Source organism: Larimichthys crocea, chromosome I, assembly GCF_000972845.2.
Source record: "Larimichthys crocea isolate SSNF chromosome I, L_crocea_2.0, whole genome shotgun sequence".
In the NCBI taxonomy this organism is placed as follows: Eukaryota; Metazoa; Chordata; class Actinopteri; family Sciaenidae; genus Larimichthys; species Larimichthys crocea.
The window spans coordinates 34,254,134-34,268,573 of NC_040011.1; the positions used below are offsets into that span (position 1 = coordinate 34,254,134).

General features: G+C 41.8%; 1 protein-coding gene across 4 annotated transcripts in view; it reads left to right on the forward strand.

Annotated features, from left to right (window-relative positions):
- vps13d (vacuolar protein sorting 13 homolog D) overlaps positions 1 to 14,440 on the forward strand; it is a 143,620-nt gene that overhangs the window by 11,928 nt on the left and 117,252 nt on the right. For all 4 annotated transcript variants that reach the window (XM_027279634.1, XM_027279626.1, XM_027279623.1 and 1 more), the window contains exons 17-22: positions 8,311 to 8,441; positions 8,528 to 8,660; positions 8,762 to 11,035; positions 11,189 to 11,340; positions 12,870 to 13,916; positions 14,328 to 14,418. In XM_027279634.1, coding sequence (XP_027135435.1) covers positions 8,311 to 8,441; positions 8,528 to 8,660; positions 8,762 to 11,035; positions 11,189 to 11,340; positions 12,870 to 13,916; positions 14,328 to 14,418 — 3,828 coding nt within the window. The remainder of the gene's footprint in view (positions 1 to 8,310; positions 8,442 to 8,527; positions 8,661 to 8,761; positions 11,036 to 11,188; positions 11,341 to 12,869; positions 13,917 to 14,327; positions 14,419 to 14,440) is intronic.

Below are 14,440 nucleotides of genomic sequence, written 5' to 3' on the forward strand. Positions count from 1 at the left end.
AAGACCCTCCTTTATGAGTTTCCTCCAATAGCCCTCATTCCTCCAACTGTGGACAGAGTGAGGGAATGATGCTGTAGTGTGGATTCCTCCGAGGAGCACTGGCGTTAGCATATTCTCAGTCCAGTTTGTGCCCTGCAAACTTTTCCTAGACAGGACTCATGGTTTTACGCATTCTGACCAGGTGGGGAAAACCACATCAGAATCAGAATAACTTTATTGGCCAGGTATGTGTGTACACACACAAGGAATTTGACTCACTGTGCTCTCAATTGTACATGGAGGTATAGACATACAGTCTAACATGGACCAACAGGTAGACGTAGACATGGACAAAAACATAAAAAAAATAACTATATACATATTTAAAAGATACATATATGTGCATATGTGGAAAAGCCTGTGTCCAAGCAGCATCACTGGATAGCAGGCGCCATTAAACGCCAGCAGGGGTCATAACCACATTCCTGAGCTCTCTTTAAGGGAATTTTTATTTTTATTCAAGAGGTGTGCGATGCTGCATGCTGGCCCTCACCACATAGATTTGCTAGATTCTGTAGGTTTGATGTTACATCACTGATGGCACATTTGGTTGTCAGTGCAAGCATATTTTGTTAATGAAGGGAAACCTTTTTTTTTTAGCTCAAAACATTATCTTTTATAATGGTATAATCCCAACATTGGTACCACCCATTTCTTTTACAATAAAATAATTCTTAGTATCCAATCAAATTAATTGTTAATTAATTAACTGTTTTTTTTTTTATAAAAAATGATCAAGGAATTTCCTCTGCCTCAAAGCCTCATTTAATTAAATTTAAAGCTCACGTTTCGCACGGATTCTTTTTAGTATGACACAACGTGCTTAAGTTACAGACAAAAGTCTTCTTCGGCTTTCGCTCCTGCAAAGCGAAAGAAGATGGAAGCAGGCTTTTGGTAACTTGTGTGGACAGTGTTGATTTCTAAAGAGATTTTGAGTGTGGTTGCCTATGGCCCTGTCATGCCCATACATTATGATTGCCAAGCAATCAGGCACAGCTGTGCATGCATGCTCTATCCCTCTGACCCCTGAGAGATACAGAAAATCTCAAAGTGAACCCCCCTCGAACACAAGTTTGAGGCCTGGGAGGTTTGAAAAAGCGTTCATCGGAGCTCTTGCATACATGTTTACTCCATCTGCCCTACTGACTGCAAGTCTCCTTTCATACATTTTCAAATATAAAATACTATGTATACTATGGCTTGGCTGAATACTTGATGGTTAATATTAAAGGTGCTCTGATCAGGATTTTTGAGGCCGAACACTATTCGCTAACAATTGTTTCGGCCAGTACTGACCACTGATCACAGCATGTTTTTAAAGTCTACTAATTGTGCAGCATTATTTATTTAACTATTCTAAACAGCATATTAATTATTAAAATTAAGAAATTGAGTAGAAGTATCCTGAATTGACAACAGTTTATTTCTCTGCAGGCAACTAGTGCAAACTAGCTTAAACCAGAGCAGTCTTCTCAGTCGCTTTCACTGTAATTTGTTTTACTTTAGCTTGAAGTGTAAAAATATATTCAATTCATTATGAAAGTGTGGTGGGACAAATTAGTCATTATTAGGTGATTAATGGGAAACAGTATCACTGATTGACCCTGTCTTCAGCCATGATCCATTATCTTGACAGTTTGACTACGCTGGTCATCTTTGATGTGAATCATGTGCATGTGTATACCAGTGTAGCATTCCGTGTTATAAAAACAGTCTTAAAATTACTGACTATATTGCTGTTCAACAACACTGAAAACAAATGGTAAACTTACTACTTATATAGCACCTTTCTAGTCTTCCGACCACTCAAAGCGCTTTTACATTACATCTCATTCACCCATTCACACACATTCATGAATAATAATAATAATAATAAGAAGAATAATAATAATAATAATAATAATAATTAAAGCTGCAAGCAGCGATGGGTCGGGGCCCCTTCGCATATGCGCGCACGTCGAAATGTGCAACACTTTTGAAATGTCGCATGTGGAAAGGCCACCCGTTTCCCCAAAATTTATCATTTTGATACTGTTACTCAGGAAGTATATGTGAACACCACACACCAAGTTTGAAGGGACTTGGATGAAATCCCTAGGAGGAGTTCGTTCAAACATGACCCCTTGTCACCAGGCCGAAACACAGAAAATGGCGTTTTCATTCTAATATCTTGCTTCCTGTTCAGTCTTAGCCCATTGCTCCAAGAGAGTTTTTTGTAGGTCCTGGCATGTTCTACAAGTCGGCTGAGTTCGTGACTCTGTGGCCAAAACTGTGGCGGGGCTGTTCACTGAAAAATTCAAGGGGGCGCTATAGAGCGCTTTTGGCCACGCCCCCTCATAATTATGCAGCCGAATTGTGTATAATATTGCTCTCAACAACCCCAATAAGTTTCAGACAGCTCTGACAAAGTATATGATAGCCGCACACTTTTTCCCGAAAATCAGCCTAAAAGTCAATGGAGTCTTGTTTTTTTGTGAAAAAATCGGCAGCGATATCTCGCTTCCTGTTCATTGTGGCTTATTGCTCCAAGAGAGTTTTTTTGAGGTCCTGGCATGTTCTAACAATTCGGCTGAGTTCCGTGACTCTGTGTCCAAAACTGTGGGCGGGCTTGTCCCGTGAAAAATTCAAGGGGGCGCTATAGAGCGCTTTTGCCCCTACCCCTCATTAATTATGCAGCCGAATTGTGCATAATATTGCTGTCAACAACCCCAACAAGTTTCAGACAGCTCTGACAAAGTATAGATAGCTGCACACTTTTGCCCGAAAATCAGCCCAAAAGTCAAGAGTCTTGTTTTTTTGTGGAAAAATCGTCAGTGTCCACTTTGACGCACGTCACGCCACGCCCTCTGATAAAAGTTGTGATTTTGATAACTTTTTTGTCGAGGCCTTGAGAACACACACGCCAAGTTTCAAGCACATCGGATGAAATCCTAGGAGGAGTTCGTTCAAATGCGACCCCGGGAAGGAGGCAAAAACGGGAAAAGGCCAATCTGAGCAAAATTGGACGCCGTAACGCTTCACGTGCGCCGGGGCACCAAGAGACTTTTTTGTGCATCTGGGCATGTTACATACTCCCACCAGTTCGTCACGTGGCGAACGTGGCGAGGGGCACCGGCAAAAACGCGCACCTAGGTGGCGCTGTGGGAGGCGTATGCGCGCGGCATGTGTGAGACCTCCAAAATACGATTTTACGCCTGACATTGGGGGGTAGGCAAATTTTCTTGAGTTTTGGGGGGGATATGGGCTGTGGAAAATGCGATTACTCTTAAACGTCGTTCAGCGTTCGAAATACAATAGGGCCTCGCTGTGCTCGGGCCCTAATTAAGGCTGCAAGCAGTGATGGTCGGGCCCTCGCACATGTGCGCACACGTCAAAATGTGCATAACATAACCTTGATAACCGCAAGAAGTTTCAGACAGCTCTGAGAAGGTGCTTCCTGCCGATCCTTCTTTGAATTTTTTTTATTGATTGCCACGCCCACAGCGATTCCTTAAATCATAATTTTGATAACTTTTACTCAGGAAGTCTATTTGAACACACCTACCAAGTTTTGAAGTGAATTGATACAATCCCTAGGAGGAGTTCGTTCAAACATGACCCCTTGTCAACCAGCCCAGAACAGCAAAAATGACGATTTCAAGAGCGCACGCCCACACGATTCCCCAAAATTCACGTTTTGATAACTTTTACTCAGAAGTCTATGTGAACACACTTACCAAGTTTGAAGTGAATTGGACACAATCCCTAGGAGGATTCGTTCAAACGGACCCCTTGTCAACCAGCCCAGAACGCAAAAGGACGATTTTCATAGAGCGCCACGCCCACACCATTTCCAAATTCATAATTTTTGATAACTTTTACTCAGGAAGTCTATGTGAATACACCTACCAAGTTTGAAGTGAATTGGATACAATCCCTAGGAGGAGTTCGTTCAAACATGACCCCTTGTCAACCAGCCAAAACAGCAAAAAGGGCGATTTCATTTCATTCATAAATATCTTCTTCCTGTTCATTGTAGCCCATTGGTCCAAGAGATTTTTTTTGTAGGTCCTGCCATGTGGTGCAATTCGGCTGAGTTTAATATTCTGTGGCCAAAACTGTGGCGGGGCGTTTCCACTGAAAAATTCAAGGGGGGCGCTATAGAGCGCTTTGCACCGCCCCTAATTCATTATGCAGCCGAATTGTGCATAATATTGCTCTTAACAAACATTACAAGTTTCAGACAGCTCTGACAAAGTATATGATAGCCGCACACTTTTGCCCGAAAATCAGCCCAAAAAGTCAATGGAGTCTTGTTTTTTTGTGAAAAAAGCGCAAGCGTCGACTTTGACACACCGTCACGGCCACGCCCTCTGATAAAAAGTTGTGATTTTGATACTTTTCATGTCGAGGCCTTGAGAACACACACGCCAAGTTTCAAGTACATCGGATGAAATCCCTAGGAGGAGTTCGTTCAAATGCGACCCCTGGAAATGAGGCAAAAACACGAAAAGTCCAAATTTGGCAAAAATTGGACGGCGTACGGTTCACTGTAGGCCGGGGCACCAAGAGACTTTTTTGTGCGTCTGTGCATGTTATATACTCCCACCAAGTTTCGTACACGTGGGCGAAACCGTGGGGAGGGGCACCTCCAAAAACGCACACCTAGGTGGCGCTGTGGAGGCATATGCGTACGTCTATGTGTGAGACCCCCAAAATACGTAATTTTACACCTGACATTGGGGGGGTAGGCAAATTTTCGTGAGTTTTCGGGGGGATATGGGCTGTCGAAAATGCGATTTACTTTAAGTCTGAAGAAAAAAAAAAATAAAAACAAAAAAAAAAAATAAACATTCGAAATACAATAGGGCCTCGCACCGCATGCTCGGGCCCTAATTAAAGCTGCAAGCAGCGATGGTCGGGCCCTCGCATATGCGCGCACGTCGAAATGTGCGCACGTCGAAATGTGCGCATGTGGAAATGGCCACACCGTTTCCCCAAAATTCATCATTTTGATAACTGTTACTCAGGAAGTCTATGTGAACACACCTACCAAGTTTGAAGGGACTTGGATGAAATCCCTAGGAGGAGTTCGTTCAAACATGACCCCTTGTCAACCAGGCCGAAACACAGAAAATGGCGCTTTTCATTCTTAAATATCTTGCTTCCTGTTCAGTCTTAGCCCATTGCTCCAAGAGAGTTTTTTGTAGGTCCTGGCATGTGATATGGGCTGTGGAAAATGCGATTTACTCTTAAACGTCGTTCAGCGTTCGAAATACAATAGGGCCTCGCTGTGCTCGGGCCCTAAAAATGGTGATATTCATCCTTAAATATCTGGCTTCGTGTTCATTGTAGCCCATTGCTCCAAGAGACTTTTTTGTAGGTCACGTTCAGATGTATCAAACGTGAAATGATCGTAGAAACGTGCGTGCCCCACACCAACTTCATAGCTGTCGTACACAGGTTTCTACAGCTATTGTTCCTTTGGCGACACTTAGAGGTGATAATGGGAAACTGGGAAAGAAAATGAGCCCACTCTGTTACCAGATCGTCCTGGAGGATTCAGGAATGGACCTCAAAATGGTGAACATCGTGCAGGTGAAAGCCTGCTATCCCACCGCAGTGGAATGGAATAAGCAGCAACACCACCAAGTCCTGAAAATCTTTGAAGCCGACACAGATGACAAGGTTTTTTGTAGGGTTCTAATTTACTGTAGATGGGGGTCACCTGTGCAGACTTTTTTCGGGGGGGGGGGGGGGGTATAACGAGCCAACCCCTCTCTGACCACATGATCACCCCCTGGTTGCCTAGCAACATGTGCGACGGTCCATTTAAAGTGACGTCGAGCAACTAATATGGCGGCGCGCCACAGGCGTTTGAACGAGTGACAGTTCGGCGTTTCGCCCACACACTGCAGATATTCTATTGAGTAGTAAATTACTGAGGCAGTTTAGCCCATAGACATATATACATAGACGCCACACTGAGCGCTGAATCGTATTTCGACGTCGCCACCATTTTGGATGTGGCAAAGTGGACCGCCACCCTTAAGTTGCAGAGTGGCAACACACGGCAAAAGCTGTGCAAGAGTATTCTTTACCAAGGTTTTTAACTTGGAAACACAGACACAGACTGCAATTGTATAGCTGTATAGATATGTATGTTCATCAGTGCCCCCCGTGTATATATATTCACACTGTTTATACTGCTATATCTACACTGTCAATATCTTTTTATATTTGTCATATTTAGGGGCCGAGCACAGCGAGGCCCTATTGTATTTCGAACGCTGAACAACGTTTAAGAGTAAATCGCATTTTCCACAGCCCATATCCCCCCGAAAACTCATGAAAATTTGCCTACCCCCCCATATCAGGCGTAAAATTACGTATTTTGGGGGTCTCACACATAGACGTACGCATATGCCTCCACAGCGAATTGTAGAACATGCTAGGACCATGCTTGGAGCAATGGGCTACAATGAACAGAAAGCAAGATATTTAAGAATGAAAATCGCCATTTACTGTGTTTCGGCCTGGTTGAGAAGGAGTCATGTTTGAACGAGCTCCTCCTAGGGATTTCATCCAATTCACTTCAAACTTGGTAGGAGTGTTCATATAGACTTCCTGAGTAAAAGTTATCAAAATTATGAATTTTGAGGAAACGGTGTGGGCATGGCGATCCATAACATTCATTCAAAGAAAAAATCACCACAAATCCCCTACTGATTGCTTGTGATTCTCAGACACTCACGTGTTGTGATTCTATATACTTTCTCAGAGCTGTCTGGAACTTCTTGGGGTTGTTAAGAGCAATATTATGCACAATTCGGTTGCATAATTAATGAGGGGGAGGGGCAAAAGCGCTCTATAGCGCCCCCTTGAATTTTTCAGTGGAACAGCCCCGCCACAGTTTTGGACACAGAGTCACGAAACTTTGCTGAATTGTAGAACATGCTAGGACCTACAAAAAACTATCTTGGACCAATAAGCTACAAAGAACAGGAAGCGAGATATTTAATCATGAAAATCGCCATTTTCGGTGTTTCGGCCTGGTTGACAAGGGGTCATGTTTGAACGAACTCCTCGTAGGGATTTCATTCAATTCACTTCAAACTTGGTGGGTGTGTTCACATAGACTTCCTGAGTAACAGTTATCAAAATGATGAATTTTGGGGAAACGGTGTGGCCATTTCCACATGCGCACATTTCGACATGCGCACATTTCAACGTGCGCACATGTGCGAGGGCCCGACCATCGCTGCTTGCAGCTTTAATTATACTGTTTATATTTGCTGTATTTTCTTTTCGATCTGTTTAAACATATTTTATATTTCATGTTTATTGCTGTTTGCAGCAGGGATATATATATGTGTGTGTGTGTGTGTGTGTGTGTGTATATATATATATATATAGATATATATATTATATTAGAGATATTATATATATAGTATATATCTGTATATTATAGATATCTATAAATAAATAAATAAATAATCAATCATTCCACCTGTGTGGTGGAATGATTATGTTCTATACAGTTAGCTCGTTCCTTAAATACATAGACTGTGCTGAGTTAACATCCCTTCTAATTTTTCTTGATTAAAAAGTGTTTCTTTTAAATGTTATAACCATGTTATAGCAGTGTAGATCCCTGCTATGTAGTCACATTCAAGCTGCTTCAGGCACTGGGTGTCTTGACTGTGTGGATGGCATTATCAAATGTAAAGGCTATCATAGAATTCTGGAGGGCCCAGTATCAGGTGGCTCTGTCTCTATCAGAGGCCATGGGTCTTACAGCAGAACAGTGACCCAAAAAAATACTTAAGAAACCACCAAAAAATTTGACAAAGCACTGGAGTTTTTTGTAGAGTTCTGAAGTCGCCAGCAATGAGTCCTGATCTGAATCCAATAAAAAGCACCCGTGGAGAGATCTCAAAACAGCATTTGGGAGAAGGAACCCTTGATTTTGTGTAAAATATCTCAAATTCCTTGTGCGTGTACACAGACCTGGCCAATTAAATCATTCTGATTCTGAACATATTATCAATATATGGATATTCCATTTCTGACCTATTCTGCCAGTAGAACCCTTTTAAATAATTTAATTGTCCTGTAGTAAATACATTTACTTGTTAGAAGTATGTTGGCTTTCCCCACACTCAAATGCAATTCATATTACTCACACACCTTTTGTTTGAAGTCACATTGTTTGAAGTCACATACTGTATTGAGTATAATTTTACTTCTGATACTGACACCAGCAGATTAACATATTTCTTTGATATCCAGGTTTTGGCTATCAGTCAGAGCTGGAGCTGAGAGTGGCAGAGGCTGCTAGGAGACAGTACAACAAGCTGAAGATGCAAACCAAGGCAGAGATCCGACAAACTATTGATCAGCTACTTGTAGGAGAGTTTATTGTAAGAAAGATTCCCTGGATGGCAACATGAAATTCAAATTTGAGGTGGAATCATTTCTAAATACCACTGATCTGTTTGCTTTATAGGAAAACAGTAAACGCTGGACCATGAAATTGGATATCTGTGCACCCCAGGTGATTTTCCCTGATGATTTCCAGTCAGGGGATCCGATGTTAGTTGTGGTTGATTTAGGCAGAATTCTCCTCACTAACTCTCGAGGTAAAACAATCAACCAATTTATAAAAAAATAAAAAGATACACCAAGATATATTTAGAATGAGATTTTAGCTGATACTTGTTATTATGCGTTTATTTTGAAGATGACACTAAAGCCAGCTCTAAAGACACTCAAGCTGAAAGGGAAGACATGAGTGACGATGAGTACCAGACACCCCTTGCCACCCCACCAGAGTCTCCACCACCTGGACTAGATATATCTTTGAAAGACCAACTCAAAAACCCTGACCTTTCAAGCCTCAGATCTCCTGAAAGTACACAGGCCTACAGCAGAAAGCTTTATGAAAAATACTCCTTGTCCTTTAAGGACCTGCAGATAATGGTTGGTCGTTGTCAGGACAACTGGAAACATCTTCAGGAGAGTGATGTAGGGCCTACTCACGTGGTGGAGAAATTTAATGTGCTGCTGCAACTTGAGCAGAGACTGCGCTACACATCAGACCCCCAGCTTCCTGGGGCTGTCCTATCAGGAACACTGCCAGACCTCAAGGTACATATCAACCTTGAGAAGATGACCGCCCTAAGGAATTGTTTGGCTAGGCTAAGCAGTCCATCTGTAAGTGAAGGGGACAAAAGCCAAGAGAGTGGCCCAAATATAAAGTCTCCTGACCCTCTTACTCTCCGCCATGATAAGATCTTTCAGAGGGAGGACAGCTCCTGGAAGCTGCAAGGTTCAGCCATGAACTTGACCCAGAGTGTGATGACTCTAGAACAGCGCACACGAGAAGTCCTAGTGGAATCTCGTCTACTATTAGCTGAATTTAACATTAACTATATGCAGTTAGGTGTAGAGAGTAATGGCCGCTACATATCTGTTCTCAAGGTGTTTGGCACAAATGCTAATTTTGTCAAGCGACCATATGATGCTGAGGTCTCTCTGACTGTCCATGGTCTTCTGCTGGTGGACACCTTACAGACCTATGGGTCGGACTTTGACCTCCTTGTGGCTTCTCATAAGCATCTTAGTTTTGATATACCCACAGGCAGCCTCCTAGAGAGCCAGCCTTCATCCCCTGTGTCATCTGATGGCAGGTCTCCTCGGCATCAAGGCCACTATACTGAGTTGTCCTCTGGCATGCCTATGGATACACTTTCCCCCTTCAGTTCCTTTCTGAAAAACCAGGAAGCCCTTATTAAGCTTGAGTACCAGTTTGTGAGCTCAGACTGCCCCTCTATGAACCTGGACAGCTCCCTTCAGGTGACCAGCATGCAGGTCAATAACTTGGATATCATTCTCAACCCTGAGACCATGGTGGAGCTACTTAAGTTTCTCCAAAAGTCTTTCCCCAAGGAAGACAGCACCTGGACATCATCAGCACAACATACAAAACAGCCTTGTAATGAGGAAGGGGAGGGGACATACCAGGCCACCTATGACCAGAACAAAGAGCTGACTGTGGAGATCCATCGGCTTAACCTGCTTCTCCTTCGGACAGTTTCCACTGGTACTGTCCTTGGTGCTGAGAAGAAAGGGTTGAAGATTGCTACTGCCAGCATAACTGGCACAAAGGTCAATGTGTCCATGGGCAGTCGGTTGGATATCAATGGTTCACTTGGGTCCATGCAGTTGGTGGACCTCACCCAGGAAGGAGGCCGAAGCCAATTTGTGGTCAGCATTGGCAGTGTTGAGGACAACTCCTCAACTCTTGGTGGATTAATGTTCCTTGCTGAAACAAGTGGTTCTACCTCAGAGGCTTTAAATTTTCACCTTATAGAGAAATCCCATGGGGAGTGTTCCTTGGAACTTCAAATGGCATCCTTGCACTACAACCACTCAGCCAAGTTCCTGAAGGAGCTGAGTCTATCTGCAAATGAGGCAGAAGATAATTTCCGTTCCATGTTGAAAAGTGCTGCCACCAAAGTGTCAACTGTACTAGCCACCAAGACGGCAGAGTACAGTGGAATGGTTTCACTGTTTGAGGCTCCCTTACGGAGAACTCGAACTCAGAGTCAAACCTGGACTTATCCTTTTGAGGATGAGGAGGCTGTTCCCATGGAGAAACCTGGATCCACCTTAAATACATTTTTGGTGAAGCTGACCCTTAATATCAGTATTGAATCACCAGTTGTCTCCATTCCCCGTAAACCGGGACACTCTGAGCTATTGGTTGGTCATCTGGGTAGCATAACAATCCAGAATTTTGTTACTGCGCAAGACTCTGAGAGAGAAGAGAGGTTGCAGGTGTTGGTGAAGGATATTCGACTTTATTCACTCAACATGAGTCATTTAGTTTTTAAGAGAGCGCCTAGTGGGGCTACTGCTGGCAGCATGTCACCTTCCCACAATGCGAGCATCAATCAGGATGAACCACAGTTCACACGTAACGACTTCTTTGAATCCCTAAATCGTGGTAAAGGTGAGAATGTTTTTGTTTTTATTTTTCTATATTAAAGATAGCTGTATTCTGAATGTTTGATTCTGTGTACTTGGTGAAGTGTATGTAATGCAAGTATACATTTTCATATGCAGTTTGTGTCAAACAAGATCACATATTTTCTTTCCTCATCAGCCTTCCATATATTGAAAGACACCACTATACAGTTCACCCTGGAGAAAGTCCCAGTTATTGAAGACACCCAGTTTGCCTTTTTCACCACAGAGGAGCCCTGCAAGAGCACAGGACTGCTGAGAGTTGAGGGCAAATTTGTCAATCCAGTTCAGGTTTGCACTTTCTGAATACCACAATAAATATAAGCTAGTAATTATATAGTATTTATATTGTGGCCAACTTCAAAGAAAAATAAAGGCCAATAAAGGCCTTGTTATACTGACCACTCTGCTGCTCTCAGTTGGACTCATTAATTCTAGCCATTAAATCCAGCCCCCTCTACTTTCATTCTTGTCATTCTTTTCATCACCGTTGACTAATGTCTTGCAGATTTTACAAAGGCCACCAGGAAAGAGATACTGAAGAAGAGATTTCCCTTTACCAATTGAAGATTTTTAATTTGATCTGTACAGGAAATGTTGAGTTTCATTCATTTAACTTTACATTACTAAAGAACAACAAAAAATCAGCAAAGTAGAATCACTTAAATTATATAGTAATAGTATAGTTATCAGGCTGCTCCAATAAGTCTCTTAGGACCTGAGCTAATTCAGAATGCTGCTGCACGTGTTCTGACAGGAGAGACAAGATCAGAGATCACATCTCTCTCATTTTTACTTATTTGCATTGTTAAATATATAATAGTATTCTCCTTACATAGAAAGCTCTTCATGGTCAGGCACCATCATATCTAAAAAAGCTCATAGTACCTCTTTCAGGGTTATGCCTAGTCAGGCAAGGTATTGTTTGAAGATGTATTCACATCTCCCTTTACTGAAAACTCTACTCAAACCTTCTCTCTATGTTGGGTCTCTGTAAATAATATTATAAACAGTATGGTCTAGACCTGCTCTGTATGAAAAGTGTCATATAGACATAACTTTTATTATGATATGGCGCTATATAAATAAAATTGAATTGAACTGAAAATGTACATTTTCATGAATTTATCAGGACCATACCTAAACATGAATGAACATGAATCACAAAGTGCTGAGTTTGCATCAACAGAAATTGCATGAGCAGCATAACGGGAGGCTCCTTCCAAATATAGTGCAAAGGAAATTTTGAGTAAAGGAATTTTCTATCATTGAAATAGATAAAGACCCCAGATATTATTTGGGAATTTTCAATTTTTTTTTTGTGTGGGTAGATTTTGTGACCTCATGTAATTCTAACATAGACCCCAGTCGCTATAAGCGAAAACACTATAACATTATTACTGTGCAGGACCTTTAAATTACTTTTTTTTATGTGGTGTTACTGACTGGTTATTAAATGTTTATTATATGTATATATATATATATATGTGTATATATATGTGTATATATATATGTGTATATATATATGTGTATATATATATATGTGTCTCTATATATAGATGTGTATAATATTATATATGGGTCTATAATCTATATAGTGTATCTATATATATATATATTAGATACTATATCATTATATATATATATATATATCTATATATGATATATATATATATATATATGTATATTGTATTTATATAGATATATATATATATATTATGTGTGATATAGATATTATTATATATATATATATAGATTGTGGATATATAGATATTTATTTATTTATTTTATTATTTTTTTTTTTTACACTCTGGTCATAGGTGTTCCTGTGCAAGCCTGTGTATGAACAAGTCCTCCAGACCCTGGACAATCTGTCCCTTATTGAGGAGCAACGTGTCACACCCAGCCAACCGCCCACACCACCACCACCAACTCCTTCCTCCAACAGACCACAGCGCTTTCCTGACCCCCAGGGAGGGCTTTTTGCAAGGGACCCACCCCATATCAGCTTCTCGTCACTTTCCTCTCCTTTGCCTCTACAGTCTCACAAACCTGCTCTTATCTCCTCATTCACTCAGCTCAAAGTCACCTTACATGTGGCAGAATTGCAGGTTCAGCTCAGTGCTGACCTGACCCAGGGCTCCCAGGGCTTAGTCAGTCTACGCTTCCAAGATCTGGAGGGAGACTTTACCAAAGACCACCCTCATCTACTGGCAGTCCAGCTGGCTCTGCGCTCACTGCTAATGGAGGACCTCCTGGAGCAGAACCCTGAGTCTAAGTACAAACATTTGATGGTTTCTCGTGGAGCTCCCAAGCCCTCCACCTTCAGCCCAAAGGAGTACCTTTCTCAGAGCTGTCCATTAGCATCTAATGCCCTGTACCCAGACATGCCCCGCTCACTGCCTGCCCACATGGAGGAGGCCCAGAATGTCTTCCAGCTTTACCAAAGACATCCCAGTACCCCTTCAGCTAGCAGTCGCAAATCCAAGAGGGACCCAGACTGTCCCAGCACTCCACCTCCCTCTCCCACTCATCATACACCCTCACCTCAGCCACCCCCAGACTTTGATGACTCGTTAGTTCATATCAATGTGCTATTGGTGGACCAGAACCATCCAGAGTTCAAAACGCGCTATGGCTGTGTGGGAAGAAGTGTAGATGTTGACTTTAACTGCCTGGACGTTTTGATCACACTACAGACCTGGGTGGTCATCCTGGACTTCTTTGGTATTGGTTCAACAGCCAATAATCATGCAGTGAAGGTGCCCCCTATGTCACCTGCACCAGTGCCAGGACATCCTCTGTGTGAGCCAGACATCAGTGAGGAAGAGACAACAGAGGCTGTCAACACTAAAGTGGACCTAAAGGTAGGTGACTGGACCTGATGCATCTAATTGTTATGATTGGGCTGTCCAAATAATTCAGTTCAGGTTGGCTTGTAGGCTGCAGTCACATGTTCATGTTCAATAGGAGAAAATGTTGTCAATACTATATGAATAATAATAATTATTCATATAGTATTGACTATAACAGTAAATATATATCCTATGCCACACTGAGCAACATTTAAAAAAAGATAACTCTGATTTATATTACAGTCCACTGATGTGCCACACTGCACTTTCTGTATAATTTTCAGCTGATTGTGATTGTTTAGTGGCTAGTAACTTAACTAAATGTTGTTTTTTCACTGAAAATATATCATTGTAATTTTTGTCTCTTGTCTCTTTTCTGAAGAATCATTTCTTAAGTGAATGCTTCCATCTTTTTATTTTTAGGTTCATTCTTTGTCTCTTGTATTGAACAAGAAACTCAACGAGCTTGCCAGAGCCAGTGTATCCAAACTATCTGCTCATCTAGAAATGTTGGGTGTGTATAAAAAAACCTCACC